The sequence below is a fragment of the Folsomia candida genome, unplaced genomic scaffold, assembly GCF_002217175.1.
Source record: "Folsomia candida strain VU population unplaced genomic scaffold, ASM221717v1 Fcan01_Sc003, whole genome shotgun sequence".
In the NCBI taxonomy this organism is placed as follows: Eukaryota; Metazoa; Arthropoda; class Collembola; order Entomobryomorpha; family Isotomidae; genus Folsomia; species Folsomia candida.
In genome coordinates, this window is record NW_019091195.1 from 1,423,454 (window position 1) to 1,443,478 (window position 20,025).

General features: G+C 40.8%; 1 protein-coding gene across 3 annotated transcripts; it reads left to right on the plus strand.

The window, feature by feature from the left end:
• Positions 1 to 125: 125 nt before the first annotated feature.
• Positions 126 to 17,939, plus strand: LOC110846693 (follistatin-related protein 5). 3 transcript variants are annotated; one of them, XM_035849870.1, is made up of 13 exons: positions 126 to 435; positions 2,086 to 2,324; positions 12,205 to 12,271; positions 12,346 to 12,861; positions 14,085 to 14,467; positions 14,758 to 14,898; positions 14,965 to 15,109; positions 15,267 to 15,557; positions 15,929 to 16,231; positions 16,325 to 16,455; positions 16,527 to 16,986; positions 17,077 to 17,292; positions 17,375 to 17,939. In XM_035849870.1, exons 2-13 carry the CDS (start codon positions 2,223 to 2,225, stop codon positions 17,752 to 17,754), a joined length of 3,135 nt encoding a protein of 1,044 aa, XP_035705763.1. In that variant the 5' UTR covers positions 126 to 435; positions 2,086 to 2,222; the 3' UTR covers positions 17,755 to 17,939. The 3 variants fall into 3 exon arrangements, with proteins under 3 accessions (XP_035705763.1, XP_035705764.1, XP_021949210.2); XM_035849871.1 differs by lacking the exon at positions 126 to 435 and adding an exon at positions 1,604 to 2,013; XM_022093518.2 differs by lacking the exon at positions 126 to 435 and having other exon boundaries at positions 2,028 to 2,324.
• Positions 17,940 to 20,025: the final 2,086 nt, after the last annotated feature.

Consider the following 20,025-nt stretch of genomic DNA (forward strand, 5'->3'; position numbering starts at 1 on the left):
TTTACTCTCCTTCAACTCCAGCAACTGAACATGATGCAGAATTGGGACGCACAACCCAGGCCAGAGTTGTGGAGAAAGTTGCCTGGAAGTAAAGCCCAGATTTCCTCAGTTCTTATCCAGCTCTCTCTCCGCAAACATCAAATCGGGCGAAAGCAATTTCCCTGCTTGGTTGACGTGCTGTTCTTGTTGTCTCAACTCTCCTCCCAAAATTACACAACTCGTAACAACTAAAACTCAAGTGTGCACCTCGCATCCATTCGAATAGTACCATTCGCGGATCAAGAAAGTAAGAGATAAAGATTAAAGATACTCCCAGCAATCCTGACGACGCTCATTGTTAGATAAGCAAACCTTGCGTAAAATTACCGCAATACAATACTGCGCAACGGGCACTATTGGGTCGTCACCTCATCACTATAACTCCTACCTAATCTGGTACGTCTTTCTGAATTCTTGATGAAATGTAATTTGTCGTGCTTCATTAGAATCGAAATATATTGGTTGCATACCTAAACAAAATTCAGGCAGTAAATCACATCCGTACTGTTGGGGACTTGTCCTGTCCGTTTGTTCCCATACCTCGTCCCATGTTGCGGTTGGGCTGAATGGAGTGAGAGCATTTAATTAAATCGGTGAACCCTCTGTCCTGTCACATACAACACATCCCTTCTCCTCCTCTGCTACTGGTGCTACCACCACTTCCTCTCCCCCAAGAGGAGAGATGAGATGAGATGAGATGAGGACGAGATTGGCGATATTCTCTTTGTTCCCGAAATTAGTTTTCCAGTCCAACAACTACCGCAAAAGCAAAGCAAACATTTGCTTGTTGGGATATGTAATTTGCAATCTTGTACGAAACGTACGTACGTAGTCCGAGTATGAGATGGAAATTCAGCAGTCTGAACATTTTATTGTTTGTTGGGCTGGGATTTGGGATGGAGGACTAAAGAACACCCACAAATGACCACTTTCTAGCAAATTAATGCTCATGTAACCACACACTCTTTCGCCGTCTTTTTCTTATGGCCTGGCAGATTGCATTCCTTCCCCGCACCACATTTAACTTTAACCCAATCTCGACTTTTATCCTGCACTCTTTCCGAGTAGAAGCTTGGAAAAGGAATAAAAAAGATGATCTGCCCCAATTCTTACGTACATACATACGTACGCCTTGTGTACTTATGTAGCTGGGTGGATGCGATAGCGAAATCCCTCTAAACAAGTAAAAACGGCACTATAACTAAATTCCTCGTCCCAGGGTAGCACTACTGCTTATTTACTAGGATCCTATATGTACATACATATCTACGTATGTGTTCCTTCTCTCCAGTAATCACTATTTTAAGCGTTTCTGAAGCAAAGTGCATGTAACATGCATAAAGACCTTCACGGATTTTAGTCAAAGTGGTTTTTCCACATTACCAATTTGCATGCATGAGCCGTCATGGTATTGTTTTTCTGGAATGCATGTGAAGAAGAATTTAATGAAAATGGCGACAAGAATCCGGTCCAGGATTTGCACTTTATTATTAATGTCTCATCCCAAGCTATGCATGCATGACATAAACTAAAGTGACATCAAAACACCTCCGCACTCCACGTTCTGTCTCATTCCGTGATGGAACTGCTGCCTGAATTTGACTCTGATTAAATCTTCCAACATCCTGCACAAAGTCAAAATTAGACATTGGGCAACGTTTTCAAATTGTGACATCAAGTTTGTTCAAATACTTTGAAAGATGTCACTCTATTTCGTGATTGTGTAGTAATACAGAAGTCAGTACCGTGGTTTTGCAACTTTTGATTTGTTTCTGAACATCCGTTCGTTGGTTACTTACTTGCTGGGTGGTATACAGTTGTTTCGTTGCATAATGAACACGAACATGACGGATAGGACAGCAAATTGCAAAGGAGACGTGATTTAATTTCACCAGTAACGCGAACCAACGAACCAACCATCCAAACTAGTGCGGTGTGGTGCATGGTGATTCGTCGACCTCTGGAGAAATACATGTCCTGTTCTATTACTCCATTACATAATAATATTTTGTGCCTCATTTCAAATTCTGTTTACTTCTGTTTCAGCAATTTTGATGCAAGTGCGAGCAGTGTGACTGAGGGATGCTGATGCTGCCGCTGCCCCCCATTAATTGAGACGACCAGGCAACCACAGCAAACAAAGTGCACATTTGTAACTCCCAATTTACTCCGTAACACAATACATGCACCAATTTGAAATGAAATTCATCACTGGCTTGTTCGTAACGATATTCCTCCTCCTCGTCATGGGCGGGCTGGGAGCAGGGCGAGGGTTTCGGAGTAAGGTAAGTGTTTCCATGTGTGAGAGTCGCCTCTTAAATGTACGATCGTGTGTCTTTTAGCGCCGTGATTTATAATGAAGTCATTTATCCTTTATCTGGAAAATACTCTCCTCGTACTCTGCAACCATACGTATAACACGTCTTAGTGTGTATCATGAATGATCGATTTCTTGAAATAAATGGGTGGGAGGATAGGATCCAATTCGTTATTATATTGCATATATATACATATCGGGATTCGGGTAGGTTGGCTTTTTGGGTACAATTTGCATATCTCCGAAAAGGAGTTCATTTCATGGGAGCGCTCCATCATCCTGTCAAAGGGCTCAACTGCATTGCATCCAAACTGCTATTCACCCACCCGAGGAGTAAAGTGTTCTAACTTGAGGCTAATTTAAGAGATTACATTACGTATACCATAACACAAGTAGTAGTCAGTAGGTAGCCATGTATGAATAGCGTGGACTTTCTCTCTCTCTGGGTGGAGAAGAGTGATCAATCTCTGCCTTAATCCATTCAACTCTTTCCTCTCTCTAAAAACGCTACCTCGTAAGTACTTGCATTTTGCAGTCGGTACATGTGATGTGCGACTTCTTCAGAAATTGTAAAAGGTTTAAAATGTCATTTAACCCCGAAATATTCATAATCAAAGGCCTCATCATCTTTATTCTCATTCCCATAATTTAACCTGCACTCAGGGACTACTAAAGCACGCCATGGTTTAAACATTTCACTGATTTCACAACGTTAAATAAATTCATTTCGCGTTTGCTTGAGTGTACTTTGCCTTGAAGATGTGCGAGAGAAGGAGGAGGATGAAGCTATATGTATGGCTTATTGTGCTGCTTATGGCTTGCACGACGACTGGGGTAAAGTGTTGGCTTGAAGAGTTAATGACTTTCACTATTCCACTCCTTTGTTGGCCATGGTCCAACTAAATAATCGTGAATAGGACAAAGAGGCAGATAGTTTGTCTCTTAATGGGAGGCAGATTTAGAGAGAAAGTTTCCACGTGGCGTGCCTTTGACTGGTCTGCTGCTTTCTTGCTCCATGCTGTTCTGGGATGGACGGCGGATGAATGAAAATACCAGAGTCAGGGTAAAACATTCATATTCGTCCAATGTAAAAATTTCAACGAATATAAGAACACTAGGAAAATGCCACTGCCGTGTTGGAGAGAATAAGAGCAAGTCGAGATAAAAGACGACATATTATATGAACGTACGTACGTATTGACTTGGATTTAGAATAATGCAAACAAACACTGTCAAAGTAAACAGAAGAGTGGGGTTTTTGAAAGGTTGCATGACTTTGACTTTCACCGACTGACAAGGAAAGAGTACGAGGATGTGATTTCCTTCAATGGATATACTGTCAAACAGCCTCGTCAAAATATTATCATTTCCTTTACTACAAGCACAAGAAAATGCAAGGTTTTCCCTGAATTGAAGTCTGTAAGAAGGGAAGGGAAAGAAAAGAAAATAATACTTTTGACTTTCAACTTTTGCCAGGAAAAGAAAATACGCATCGAGACTCATTTTGAAAACGTTACACACACCCTCGAACGAAATATGCGATGGGAGAATTTCAGTTATGAACTGGCAACATTTCATTTCATTTGTAATGATTTGGAGAATGGGGCATTTCAGTAATAAGGAAATAATGAGATGGGAAATAAGCGGATTCCTCACAACAACAAGGACGACGACGACGGGGTGGCTGCTCTCGTCGTCACATTATGCAAACACCGCATGAGACAGAGGGAGAGGAAACTGCATACCGGGCGCCTTGCTTTCTCCACTTCGTTAAACCTCCTTATACAATGTGATCACATAATATTTGTGAAAAAACGTGTATATATATATGGCTCAGAATTATCGCATGTTGTGCAACAGCCGTATACATATAAATATTTTCCATTTATTTACATGTTCCCCCATACACACTACTTTCTCATACTTGGCAAGTTTGTCGTGGGACGGCAACATCACGCATCGTTATGTTATGCTGTTATCTCCCCTGTTTCCAGTTCCGGCTTAATTCTTCCTCCGACGAAGCAAATTCCGTTTATTGCTCTTGCAACGTCCTCCCTACGGGTGGGTTTGTGGTGGTTCGGCTTCGTGGTGCTGGTACCATATTTAATGGTTTCATATTGTTGGTTGGTGGTAGATTGTGTGTGTACGGGAAACATTCTTATGCATGAGGTTGGGGAATTAAATAATCTTTTCCGTGCAATATAAAGCTGGTTGGTTGGTTGGTGGAGAAAGTGTACAAATCATTAGGATGCAGCCGCTTAAGAAAATAAGGTTTCTTACCAGAATGTGTATAACAATTACAGATTACATTCGGATGAAGGGAATAATTGGGATAGAATTTTTATCCTCCGCGGAGGACGAGGAGAAGCGGGAGGATGCCCAAGTTAAAGCCATATCCAATTACCATTTTAATTTTACTGAATGGATTATTATATGCGGGTGATAACGTCATACGCTCAAGTCATCTTTATGACTGGGATTATCTCAAAGGATAGCAGTTCTATATCCATTTCTGCGAATAAATGGTTCAAATTCTGTTAATAGCTTGAATCGCTTTCTTCCCTATTCAATGCTTGTATGGGAGAACAAACTGGAAAATGATGAGCAGCGTCCATCATGTCACATCGTCTAAAACTTTGTCAGTGCCATAACGATGGAAAATGGTTTTACAAAGACCATGTCCATGAAGAGAGAATTGGACCATGGTACATATTTTGGCATAGAACGGAACATCATTTCTTGCACAGAGCGAGAGTGAGACAATGGCTAATGTTCTTTTCTCGTCCCAAACTTAATCGCTTCTCCGATAAAAACCATCAACTAAACTCGTTTGTACTTCATCATGGGAAAAAGTCACATTCTTTCTTTTGTCTTCAAATCATGAAACGAATTTTGGATTTTTTTAGGCAATACTTTTCCTCCGATGGCTGATAACGTTCCTTTTCAATTTCTTCCTTTTCTACGAAATGATAATAATTTTGTCTCAACGGAGAAAACATTTATTTACTAAACGACCCAACAAATATATAAATTCAATTTAATCTTTGCTCATTGATTAGCAATTACACTAAACTACAGCCTAACTACCGAACTCAAGTCCATACAAAGAGGTAGACGGAGAAGGAGAGAAAAGGCAAAATAGACAGCCTTGGGAACCTTGTTAGTTTTAGTTAACTCTTTTCTCCTGAAATAACTAACTTCATCTCTCTCTCTTTATTTACTCTCGTTCTGCTCTACGTAGTATTCTGTCCAACAATAAAATAACAAAAGTTTTGCTCATCACACTTGAGTGAGTTGGAGTGGTCACTTCCTCTCAACCACTGTGTAGTGGTGCCCTGCTGTACACAATCACCACCAGCACCACCACCACCACCACCACCCGGGTAATTAAGCCATGTGCTGTAAAAAGAAAACTGTACGGAAGAGAGACAAGAGGGGAGAAAAGTAATCCCTGGCTGCCACCTCTAATTGCCCAATTGATCCCTTGCCGCTTTCTCTCCTCTCAAACCAGATTAAGTTTAGGTTTGGTTAGCAGCAGACAACAGAAGAAGACGAGGAGAAGGAATGAAGCACAATAATTATAGCCGCAGTTCTCCGGAAAAGAGCAGAGTTCAATGAATAGCACTGAAAGGGGTCTACTTTTTGTTTGGAAAAGCGATCAATTGCTGAATTTCGGTGAATCCTCTTTGTTCTTCGTGTCCTCGTCGGCCCAGTCCTCGCCCCCAGTTGGGTGCCTTTCAAACTGGTAGCACAGAGACAACCCACACTCTTCAACTTCAAAGGACAAAACAGGAACAGAGACACCCCGGGCTCGCCATGGGCAGACAGGCAGCGAGATGAGTGTGGCATACGTAGTCGTCATTCTGATTTGTTGTTGGAGTGAAAGCAGTCGGTTGAAATAGCGGAGGTGAAAGTTCTCCAATGGTCTCCAACTCCATCGTCATGCATGCCTCTCGTCCATCACGTGCAGGCAGACGAATTACTAAACAGAGAAAGAAGCGAACGCCGCGCCGTCACTGCCACACGATTTCTACGATATTTTTGTTGTATTTATGTATGATAGAAGTTGGGACGGGATTAAATCAAGTTGGTCTAAATGAAGAAGAAGAGGGGAAAAATTATGAAAAAATTCGAGATTGTTTTGACTTGCATCATCACGTTCCTTTGCGAAATGTACATCCTCCGAGGATTTAGAGGGAGGCAGAGTGAAATTGAGTTGAGATGAAAACGTATAATTTGCACGTAGGTCCTCTTCTCGTAGTCGGAACTATGTATATGCGTACACATCTCATGGCATGCACACGCCATCCATATCTCGCCTCACTCCACTGGAGCAGGAGTACGAGAGGAAAGGAGAGAAAGTGGGAATTGATTTGCTGTGTTTGAATAGCCCAACTAACGAGAAACTTGTCTTCGTCTCAGTTTCACTTTCACCAAAAATTCACAAACTTTCCAAACTCAAACAAAGTAAGTAAGTGAGGAGGAGAAAGTCTGGTCTTTTGGCTGACTTCATTTTTCGAGGCAGGGTGTCAAAATTATAGAGATATGTATGCGTACTTACCTACCGCCCAACCTGTGCATATGTATTTTGCGGCAGATGTACTACTTATTACCCACGAAGGTATACCTAAACTAGCTTGATCTAAATATACAGCCACAGAATATCAGTCCAAATATACACGACTTGGTCTAGAGGAGGTTTTCATGTCCATAATTAAGTGATTTTCCACGTAATCTGTTGTTCATTCAGAACATAAGAATAAGCTGGAAATCTGACCAAACCTGCACCCTGGGCGGCCTATCAGCTATTCCCTCATAAAAGAAAGAAGGCTGTGGAGTGGATTTTGAAGGATTTGGAATTTGAAATTGTGTGCTTCGAGAGTTTTGCGGATGAGTTGGTTGAGATGAACGAGAGAGAGGAAAGAAGGGTAGAAGAGAGAGGATCACGTCAGATGGGCGGCTTGACATCTAATCCCCTCACACAGTACACCAGGACAGGACCTCCATTTATTTATTGCAATATTCTCTCCTGCCACCTCCCCTCACATACGACGACAGAGTCAGTCGGCAGGCCGTAATAAATATATAAACTCCGCAACTGAAATCCAATCAATTCACCCACCAAGTTTCCAGACCAGCTTGTTGTGAAATTGATGTGGAAAACCAGGTTGTCAAATTCGACTTAAAAAATGACAGAAAGTGAAATCTCTAACATATTAATGCATTCAAATACATCATTCATGTTAACATTCTCATGTCTCTTGTCAGACTAAACTGCGGGATATCCTCGTGTGTATTGTTGTACGTAGACAACAAGAGCTTGAGTCGCATTGCATACATATGTAGGGATTCAATTCTGATTCAATTTCCTTTGTCTCACTTTCCCCACTTTCTCCATACCCGTAATAACTTCACTTTCTCTTTACAACTCCTTCCGGTGAATTACCTAACAACACACAGACCCGAGGGAATGAAAAGCGGGGACGGAGAGGGCATGCTTTGTCCCAGCAATGCAGGATTGTACATAAATAAGTGGAAAAGTAGTTGACTTGAACGAGGCGTATGACATAAATGCGCACCTATATTCCTATATTTACCTATACGTATACCTACCTACGTATAGATAATAAATACGTTTTATACTTCCCACCGGAGTGGGAATAAATCAGGGTTTTCCCAGTATTCAATTTTCCATCCCAACACATTTATTTATGACTGAGACAAGTGGTTGCCGCCGAAATCTGCTTGTTATATACAAACATCATATGCACTCTGTTTGGTCGGCTGGGGCTTGAACTATTCATAAGCTTATCAATTTCACGCGTGAATTCCATTATTCCTCCACCACCACCCAGCAGATACGCAGGCAGGGTAAGGAAGGTGGAGAAAGTGTCGCCGTCATATGAGGCTTTGGCGCATTACAATTTATGAGGGCAGTGAAAATGGGTGAAATTTGGCAATAAAATAAAATTACAAAAGTGTTTTTGCGCAAACTACAGATATGTAGGCAGAGTGAAATGAGATTCAAGTTTGCACAGCGGAGAAGAGAAGAGTGAGGTCATCTGATTTATGGGGTTGGCTTGGTGAAAGCAATTCATCTTGGAGAGAGGAGAAAGGTTGGAAGTGGGAAAAGACGATAAAATTAAATTATGTCGAGTCTAATCGAGGAAAGAGTTGAGCAGGAAGGAGGCTGCGAGTTTTGGTCCAAACACAAAACACATTTTGTCACACGTTTTTCGTGTGTGATGGGCCTCTGATACGTATGTAGAATAATACCCACGAACGTGCGTACATGGATGCGCGTGCCTCACGTACATATACATAACTTATTTGAGTTCGTTTGTGCAGTCGTTGGAGAAAGTTGGCAAAGGGCGGAATGTCGCTGGGGCCAAGTCGTGAAGAGCTCTGCTGAACCGAAATCGCTTGTTGTGAGATTATTTTTGTACGAGAATGAGTTTCAGATAGAGATGAAAAGATATGATACCAACATAAGTTGTATATTGTGTAAATGCGTCGTCGTCCTCTCGAAAGTGACAACTTTCCCGACATAAGTGGCATTCTATTTAATTTATTTCGAGAATAATTGTCCTCGTTTACATTACACGGAGAATCGCGTGAATCATGCAATTGTTGTGATACTTACTTTAATGATATGTTATGCTCGTACACTTTACCTACGTGCGAAAGTTTTCATTTGAATTTATTTCTTCGGAATGACAAAGAAAAAGCAATTTTATTCAGGAAAATTCAATTACATTTTTTAATTCTGCGCAAAAATGCATTAAAGTTTTTATAGTGTTTGATGTATATAGAAATATACAGCTTCCATATCGTGTGATCCCCGGCACGCGTATTTGTACTTGGTATGCTTCACCTTAGCTTTCTCCCTGTGCAGGAAAAAAATGCACCTGCTGATGTATAGATACTCATGTGATAGTTGGCATCTTTTATATTCTGGGATGGTACAACTCTCATTTGAATAATCGTCTTAGACGAAGACCGCGTCGTCGTCGTCGCCGACTTGTCCTTATTTTCCACCAAGTCACATCGTAGAATATACAACGTCGTCGTATACAACATTTCCACTTGAACGTTCTGCTGCACAGAGTGACTTATTTTTCCTGATACCGGCAAGACTCGACTTCAGCTTTGTAATTATTGTCCTGAAACACAAACTCGTTCCAAGGAAGTAATACACGTTGTCCCAGATTCTGCCTGCGGTAGGCAATTCCCTCCGCTTACATACATTTATACGCCCTCAAATTTGTTAGCTTCGGCCGGGCTTCTTTGTCTTATTGATGGAAAGCGGGTCCTTGGTCTTGATTAGAATTGGAAAATCTTGGCGAACATAAAACTGCAGAGAATGTCAAACGAGTCAAACTTAACTCAAACGTCATATTACAAGAATATTGCTGTTCACACAGTATTTTTAAAAGTGAAATGAGCATGCAAAATGGCACGCAGCAGCCGCCTCGCTCACTCAGTCGGAGTCACCAGCAAAGTGTAGTTTGTTTGATCTGTAAATCTGCTGAGTAAGGGGAACAAACACCGATTTATTTGAAGAGCAGTCAGCACTTTTCCAACTTTTCTTTAAAATGTAACATGCGAGTAAGTGCTGGGGAGTGAAGATTGAAAGGATTCCAAGTGGGAACCTACACACGCACTTAATAACGAAGGGAGGACAGCACAGGAGAGAGAAAGTGGAGAGAGATTTTGGTGTGGTTGCGCTAAACGGTGCTAATTACGGCATACGGAATTCAGGTCATGCCCAATTAATGGGCCACTTATTCTTCCCACGCTCTCGCTCCGAAAGAAAATTTTCCATAATTTCTGATTTGAAATGAGAAACACAGATTTATTGCGGGGATGAAGAAGTCTTGGCGAGATCGTGTCACATGAAGAAGTGGACCAGTCTTTATGCAAACCAATTCCAAAGGGCTAAAGATATCTATATATTTTGAAAAATTCATGACTTTAGGGCTGCTTTCACTTGGTATGTATGTATATCATGGTACTTTTTCTTGTGGCATGTGTGTGGATTGGATAAAGTGGGACGATAGTGCGGGTGGCCGAAGTGGTGCCAAGAATGGTGGGATGAGGGGCTAATAATGCTAGAAATCAGGAATTGATCCGAAAATCCGGGAGCCGTGAAATGAATGAATGAATAAAGCTTAAGTACCGACACATTCTGAATTCTAATTTAGTTTGGGAGAGAGCGGAAGAAGAAAGATTTTTCGCTTTCTCACTGGCCCAGTTAATGCTACCACAAAATACAACTTAGGTCTGCGCCATGTTACAGATTCTAGGAAATTCTGCTCAAATCTTAAATACTAGCGCATTCTGGAACTGTTTCCATTTCCAATATTTCAAAAACTTGGAAGGTTCCAGTTCCTCTTATTTGTTTACTATGTAAGGTCACGGACGGCACACTTTCACAAACCACGGATATCCCCTTCCTACAACTCGTATTATTCGTTTGACCCGCCGTCAAAATTCCAATATGTGCATTTATTACCTCATCCTTGCCTGATAGGTATGTACATATGCACATTCGTCCGAGTGCGGCTGTAAAACAGTAGATAGTTTCAAAGTACTTAAATTGGATGTGATGACACATAAAACTCGTATAAGTTTCATTAGTGTGGTTCCATCGTCAAGCCAGATAACTGGTTCAGTATAATTTGAGTGATCAACTCAAACTAACACTGACTGAGGATGAGCACTGTCGGCCTCTCCAACCTTGTTAGTTTCAAATGAAAGCTGGCAACTAACAGAAATTGAGGTCTGGCGAAGCGGAAATGTCCATCTCGCTTCGAAACGGGACACAATTTCTCATGTCCTGTTACATACTCTGGTACAATTCTGGCCCCTTTAAGAATTCAGTCCGCGTCCTCATTGCATATAACGTAAAATTGTTATTGTCGTCAAACTATATAAATCGGGGGAAATTACAGAAACGTGTGCATTAAATACAGGTTTTTTGAGCACGGTCGAGCTTCTAAAACTGGAATTTTAATACACAAGCTAATCTAAAAAGTATGTATGTTCGCCATATCTTGGCAATCAATTTGATATTCAAAATCATTTATACATAGATTATCCAACTGCACAATTGTCATTATTATTCATCAATATGCATAATACTTAGGATTAGTTACAGTGAAAATTGTACTCTATGTTTGATAAACATAGAGCTTGTACCCTGTCAATATGTAAATTGGTCAGATTTCATCAAGAAAACCACTGCTTAGATTGTTCACATTGTAATTAAATATTTCAAAATATGGCTTAGGCATCCAACTTCATCTCTTGTTGCAACAGATAAGCGGCGGATAATTGGCTGAGCGTAATCACATTGTGTTTAGAGATTTCTTGTTGAACACGGGAAGCGTTTCTACATAGTTAACTTCCTCTGATGGCAAATGGCCGAGTAGGTGCAGGCTGTAGCGAAGGAGCAAATTGGATTGGGGGAATTGGTGCCTGAGTGTAAAGCACCCCTGAGACCGATCTGTACTCCCCAGAAATAAAAAGTTGGTAATGCATAACATTACACGAGTTGATGTTGATGTTGGCGTGTGGACTGAAATGCATACGTTGTTGCAATACTGGATGCAATGCAATTCATGGAAATGTCTTCGGGTTCATTCCATTTATGAGAGAGTTATGGCAGCAGTTAGCAAATTCCGATTATGTACAAAAATCCGAGGTGCAGAGTTTCATCGTGTGTACAGATACACTTGTATACATGAACAGTATATCTAATCCTACGTTACGAAATGGTCAACATAATTCATATTACTTTTAAGAATTTCAACTACTTTGAACATGTGAAAATTTTATGTTTGCAGAGAGGACATAAAACCACAGGGGATGTCAGTATGGAAATGTCGCACTCTGCCCAAAATCCGGAAAAGGGTATATACTTACATCATAATTAAGCCTTTCTCAGCTAACTTTACACATTTAATCCAATTCAACATGTACTCCAGGACTTGGCGATTCCTGGAAAAATGAGGACGACGGAAGTTACGTGTCCTCTCAAAACATTTGCGACTCTTGGTGGTGTGGACAAGGGCAGGAATGTCGTCCAGGAGGAGATTTGCTTCCAACTTGTGTTTGCAAAGAAGTTTGCCCCCTCCCTTCCTCAGAAGATGTCAAGAAAGAGAAACAACCGCCCACAGGATGGGATTGGAAAATGAAAGACGGAGAAGTTCCCGACCAAGGCTCTGTTTGTGGAAGCGATGGGATTGTTTATCCCTCCGAATGTGAGCTTCATCGCAGCGGTTGTTTAACTGCTAACCCACATCTGCAAGTTGCGGGAACACCGGAAGCGTGCGAAAGTAGGAGGAACGACGAGGAGGAAGAATCACATCCACCACCCAAAGAACAAGATGATGAATCTCCCGATGTAATGGTGTCACCACCACGTCCGCAACAACCACCCGATGAGACAAGCCCCTGTAATCATGGTCGTCGTCGTCGTCGCAATACTTCACCAGGAGCAGGTAACATTTTTATGGAGGAAAACAACATTCCTTCCCCCACTTATTGATACATAATAAAGAACAGAAATACCAATTTTCCACTCTTTTCCCATCGGTATAAAATTCTCCCAATTCCCAAACTTCCTCCTGTCCATCATCCGTCCGCATAGTCATCACATAGTCGTCGTCGTCGTAAGTAAGTAGTAGCCCATTCTAAAGATCACCACATCCATCCAAAGTTAAGACTTTTTTTGTCAGCGAAAATGAAGCGATAAAGTTGGTGACGTGAGATGCGTTTTTCACCGTCAGTGGGAAAACTCTCCCTCATCTACGACTACTTTCCCTCGTACTCAGCATATACGTACCTAGTTCCGTTTCCTGCACAAAAAAACGCCGTTACTTTTCGTGGCATCATCTCAATCATTGCTTCACACACACTGGCACGAGGGCAGAATAAGAAAAGACAATGAGATGATGAGGGTGAAGGAATGGACAAAGTTCTCTCAGCTTAAGTGCATTAAAAGAGCATCTGCCACGAGGACAGGAAGAGAAAAGAAAGTCTCTTGAAGCCCTGCACATTCTTCCGTCGTCGTCCTCGCCCTGCTCGTCATTTTCCATTTATACCAGAAAAAGTCAGTAATAGAAACCTAACTGAATAGAATGATTATTTTTATCCGCGTCTAATTCACAACCGCTAACTTTTGTCATGAATACGCAACGTCAGAAATGAATATAAATGTAATACGAGCATTTACGAATATTTGTCATGTCATTTTGGAATTGAGTGTGTGCTTCTTTGGGCGAAAAAATGGTTATTTCGTGTCGGACATGGAGGTAGCCGGCGAGAAGAGAGAGCGAGAAACACTAGTAGCAGCAGCATATCTACCACGACGACTATTTAGTTGCGGGCAAGGAAGGAAGGAAGGGCGAGAGGAGAGAAAGTGGTGAAAGTCCAGAGTGATGGAGTGGTGGATGTAATGGTCTCCGTTTATTTGTCCCTTGCGACTCCTGCTCCGGAGATTACTCACCATCCTCCCAAGAAGGATGGATCGGAGGGAGCGAGACCGAGAAGGTTATGCGTCCCTTCCTTTCTCTTTATGGCAGCCACTCACATTTCCTCCGTTTGTTCCATACCAATTATTGCAGTCCGGATCGGGGGGAGGGAATTTCATCCTTCGCATCGCGTTGCACAATCACACAAAAAATATCACAAGTCTCTTAAAAGTGCCGAACACGTTTTACAGGGAGGACGAATCGGAAGAAGAAGCCATCCTCGCCGCCGGGAGGTAAAAAAGATGCAACGCTATTATTATTACATGAAACTTCAAACTTAGATGTGGAAACACCCTCGAATGATAATGACGGGGAGGAAGACGACTACGACGGTTACGACGACCGAGACTTTCACAACGACGAGGACGACGACGACGACCTTGAAAACAACGACGGTTACCCAAGAGGAAAGGATGACTGCTCATCGCTCAAGAAAATGAGGAAATCCATCAAAAAGTTGAACAGACGGAAGTCAAGAGGAGGAGGAACATCAGAAAATTCCAGGACGAATAATAATGCAAAAAGGAAGCGAGGTTCAACCCTGTGCACTTTATCAGAGTATAAAATATTTAAGGTAAGTAAGGTGTGGATGGAGATGGAACGTGCCCTCATTTTTAATAACTTTTACATTACGAAACACGAACAAGGGAGATTCGTCCTCCACAATTCAGCCAGAACAGGAGTGCAGTATGAAAATCGTGTGTAGTGTGAAGTGAAACGGCTCACAGTTTTATGTCATTTTATATCGTCCTGTTCCGAGCTGGATTGTCAAATGGGCTCTAAATCTTTGTAATGGAGCGATGAAAGCAATTTGAGAAATGCATTAAAATATTTCATATTTTTCATTTCGTCTCGCATGTACAGGAAGCATTACTAACGTACAACGAGAAGCACCTGGTTCCATCCTCACAGGTGGATGAGGACAAGGAGAAATTAATCAGTCGAGTTTTCGGGTATTTCGACCGGAATCATGATGGAGCTCTTGACTACGAAGAGTTACAAAGGGTACACAATAACCAAGTTAAATATGCAAGTTGAAGTATATTTAAGCTGAAAGTTTTTTCTAAGCAGATTGGTCTCGAAGAGAATTTGGGACGACCTCAGCAGCGTTGTCATGCTGTCGAATTTCTCCATTATGATGATATCAACCAGGACGGAAGAATAGATCCAAAGGAATTTGATGCCGCCTTTGCTTTCACGGGCTCATCCATTTCGGGTGAGTGAGTCGATCATTGCCTACAATAATGATGGCGACGCAATAAGATTCGCTTGAGTGAAGCTCTATTCATCACTCTGACCAATAAAATATCTCGCTGGTCAAGAATCCGGATTATGTTGGACATTGATTTATTCCTTTCTTCGGTTGGAAGCAGGTGTAACTAAGAAGAAGACGACAAGGAAACCAATCCTCGTGAAGGGTAAAGTAGGAGAGAAGCTGGCGGACCTGCGATGCCCCTTTGTATCATCCCCGCCTCCGCAATGGACTCGATATGGTCACCCTGTCGATGGATTAGGGCTGGATATTCGAGACGATGATGATGCAACCGTGTTGTCAATACCAGTCTTGGAGTTGGTCCATGCAGGAAACTTTACTTGCAGAGGCAGCAGCAACATTGGTGATAAGGACAAATTCCTTGAGCAGCCATACCTGGTCGTAGTCACAAGTGAGTAAAAGAGAGCAATCTTGGCGCATTATGTCGTATTATTTCCCTGGCGAGAAAGCGAAAACGGAAGCAATTAATCACATCAAGGAGTGTGTCACCACATTCTGCGATTACATGCTTCGCTTACTTATAAAAGAAAAAGAAAGTGAGTGGTCACTTTCGGCTTGGGAGGAGAAAGAGAGAGAGGGAAGTGTTACGAGTTGGTGACAGGTGGATTAAGCCCGTACATCATTTTGTTCCGTTTCTTGCGGCCAATCGTTGCAGTGTTGCAATCGTTATATAAATATTATGTTCTGTTTCATAAGAACGTGTTATGTATGGAAACAATTACACAATTCACTAAAAATTTATATGCATTGGTCTTTTTTAAGGTGAACCTGAGGTCCAAGTGCATCCAAACATGGTTCTGGAACGTCCTGGAGGTGGAGTAAAGCTTGAATGTCGAGTTAAAGGAGAACCCCTCCCATCCATTCGATGGCTGAAAAATGAGGCTCCGTTAAGCCCGATTCTGCTTGAAAGCAATAAGTACAGCGTGGTCGGACCTTTTCTGGAATTAACAAACGTGGTTGTAGCCGACACAGGGGCGTACATGTGCGAAGCCAGCAACACCGCAGGGACAAAAGTTGACATTGCATCACTACTGGTTTTGGACGAATTTGTCGAATTTCCTTCCGGTAAGAAAATATAAAGCAAAAATACTTATGAATTTTTTAAGAAGTGACAAAATTAATTGATGTATTGTATAATTATTATGTTAATTAATTAAGGCGTTAAAATTGGAACACAAAACGAGTCTCTGTTTGTTCTCTTGCACGATGGAGGAATTTCTTTATATGATCCAACCAACTGCAGATTACACCAGGAAATTTTAGGAAGCGATATTATTCCTGGGACACAAGTAAGTTATTTATAACCATGATCATGAAATTGTATTTTTACATTTACTAATATTGAATAATAATTTTGTAGGAAGATCTGGTTTGTGGGTCAAGTCCATGCGTTTGGGGTGCCGGAATTCACATCCCAACTTCCTACATTTACGCCTCACAACCTTTGTTGGACCGTGTTCTTGTCGTATCCTTGTCGGAAATGGTTGTGGTTGACTTAATCCCAACCATCAGCACTCCATCCAATCTTCACTACATACCCCACATGGATCAAGTTTGGATCCACGGACAGGGCGGAGGTCAAGTTGTGAGAGATGCCAAGAAAAAGAGAAAGCACGGGGCTAAAACGATAGAAATTGTGGAAGCGAGCCCTGTCAAGGACATGTTTCTTCCTTCGACAGCCCCATTTGCGTCCGCTTATCTCACAAAGGAGGGTGTTCGAGGGATCTACAAAGTTGACCTGAGGAGTGGTTCTTATCTCAAAAGTGTGGACCTGAGCGGCTTTAATTGCCTCCCGGACAAGATTCATTTCTCTTCGCTGTGTTAGTTCATACATATTTGACTAAATACTTGTATGAAAATTGTTCTGCTATTTTGTAATAAGCCCACAAATTTCTATTTTTCATTTATAGATGGCTTGCTAATTCTTGAATGTCATGAGCCAGTACTGCACCGCCCTACTGGGACACTGCTACTAGATTCGTTGACTGATGCTGTCGTTGGTCACTATCCGCATCTCCATGGACGATTATTCCTCAGTCCTGATAGCAGATCTCTGATAACTTTGACTCCAAAGAGGTCGAAGAACAACAAGGCCGCCACAGACTTTGTGGTTCATCAAGTCACACGTACATAAATCAATAACTATTTATCGACACAAGCAATAGATATGTAATATTCACAGTAATAATGGAGACTAATTTCTTGCAGAAAACGGATTAAAGCTGCGTTACACTGTCCGAAGTTCAATAAATGCGTCCGACGTTGATTTTTTCCCATCACAAGTATCGCAATCATACGACGTGTTCGCCAGCAGTAAAGGTGCTGCCCACCACGACAAGCACCTCCTCTACATTGACCTTTCTTCCGGAAGAACGGAAGTCGTTCCCGGCGTGGGGAAATTTTCAGGACCTCAACAACAACAAAGACTAATTGCTGCGCAACCTGGAGGGTTTGGTCATTACTTGGTGACACCAGGCAGCAGTTCCGCGTTCGTTGTCAACGGAAGGACGAGAACGGTCAACTGTCAAATTGGTGGAGGTCCATTACAAAATATTTCTTCCATCCTGTGGCTCCAGCCAGTTGAATAATTTACCAGCGCTTGTTTTGAGGATAATTCAGCATATCTCATCTATTTATCTGACAAATACGAGTACTTCTCGTGCGGAAAATGATATAAATAGATAAATAAAGATGATTATATAATATTGTGCTGATTTAATGGTGCTGTAATAACTCTGGTTTGATCTGGGAATAAAGTTTTTTACGCTTGCAATTATTGTGGTTATTTTTATGAAATTCCTACTTTTGTGTGTTAGGATGACCATTTAAAACGAGAACATATTTATTTACATACTAATTTATCCAAGGTTCTCATATGTATAAAGCCAATAGGAATTAAAATATATAGAGGGGTAAGAAAAAGTATTGAGACACTTGGACCTAGGTCCCTTTTAAGGGTCAAAAAATGAATTTAAAAATCTCAAAATTTGGTGTAATATGCTAAATATATCGAACTCCGAAGCCACAAAGTTTCATGCCTTTATAATGAAACATAAATTTCCTACAACCTTAGAGTATTTAATAATAATATCGTTATTATTATTAGATACTCTAAGGATAAGCCTACAACCTTTCCAAGCGACGAACTCGCGAATCGAGTTTTACGGAAGTACCAAAATTTGATTGACAACGACTCTCAGAAGGCTTGACTACATTTCAACGGAGAAGGGGGTGGGGGTGAAAAAATTAAGACTTACACGAAAAAGTATGGAGAATCCGAAAATGTCAACCTCGAATACCCACCATGAGAAAAAAACATCATAATGACCCATTTTAAGTTAAAAACGATTGAATTTATTTTCGGAAAATGAAGCTCCACGTCCATGGATGATGCGGCCAAACGGTCAAAGATAAATTCAAACCACTTTCATCATACTAAGGCCCATAAGTTGTGGGTCAAGGCGAGTACAAACAAATCTTCATCAAACCACACGGAAGGTCAAGAAAAAATGGTAAACGCAAGACCTCACAAGCTCTACAATAAAATTTGACCAAAAAAATTAGTCACTGACGACGAGTCCTACGTTCTTAAAAACTTGCCAGAAACTCCGGGAAGGGAATTTTTTCATGACAAATATATGTCTCAAGTGAAAACTGAAGAAAAATTAAAATAATGTTGAATATTTCTGAAGAAATTTCAAATTTGGCAGGCATCAAAATGCATGGTGATCAAATGGCAGTTTGATTTTGAAAAATGAAAACCCTCAAAATGTCCCTAATTTTCGCCCCAACGAAAGATGTTGGACTTTATGTAAGAAGACATACTTCCAGCTTCGTGAGAAAATCGATACTTTAAGAAAATTTCGGTTCCAGTAGGAGAAAATTGAAAATAAAGTTGCAAAGTCTTCCGAAAAAACCAGTAATGGCCGGCGTGATGTAAAAAGTTAAATACGAGATGGATAATTGATTAAAGTATTCTCTGTCCACGAATATCTTTGACTATATATATTTAACATATTATACCAAAATTTGAGATTTGTAGAATAATTTTTTGACGATTTACAAGGAAAATGGTCCAAGTGTCTCAATACTTTTTCTTACCCCTCTAAAATAAAAATTTTGCATTAAAGTACTTAAAAATGTTGAAGTCTGTACACGTTTTTAAATGAGGTACGCCGAAATTTCCAGTACTTTCACATTTTTAACCAAACGGTAAACCGTAAAACGGTTCTTTTAAAATACCACATAAAATTTGGAATATATGATAAACTTTGCCATTACTGGTCTTAAATTAGAAATTGAGTTTTGTGGGGGAGATGATTTGGGGCTCAATTTAAATATTTATGACCCCAGAATGAATCTTTATATTAGCACAATTTGTTCATGCATAGTACGCGAGGTCAAGCCCAACGCAATAATGCATGCAGTTACATATTAACCATCAGCAATGCAATTTCGGTTGTTCACGGAAGATTGGTAAAATGGACCAGACGAAGGAATTTTTAAGTGGATTTGTCCATGAAGGTATTTTATTTTTAGGGGGCTTATGAGGTCATGCAATTTCAACCACTTGCTCTGTTTGGATTCAATATGAGGCAATATGCGGTGGATATTTTTCACTGGATAAATATTACTACCGGCTACAAATGTTTGCATGCCCAAGTAAAAGTTGGTAGACATACTATTTACTAGTATTTGAAAAGGTTTCCAGTTTTGTACCATATTCTATCAAAGTAATAGTTACATACATTTTTAGAAAACTATGTTGGTCTGTAAAAAAAAGTTATTTTGACAAAATAAGTGTATCTTGGCACAGCTTTTCAATTTTTCCAAAGACCCAACTTCTTGACCATGTAGGC

Coding starts and splice junctions, on each gene's coding strand:
- LOC110846693 (XM_035849870.1), top strand. CDS start 2,223: ATGCACCAATTTGAAATGAAATTCATCACTGGCTTGTTCGTAACGATA. Junction 2,325..12,204: donor GGCGAGGGTTTCGGAGTAAG/GTAAGTGTTTCC, acceptor TTATGTTTGCAG/AGAGGACATAAAACCACAGG. Junction 12,862..14,084: donor CAATACTTCACCAGGAGCAG/GTAACATTTTTA, acceptor CACGTTTTACAG/GGAGGACGAATCGGAAGAAG.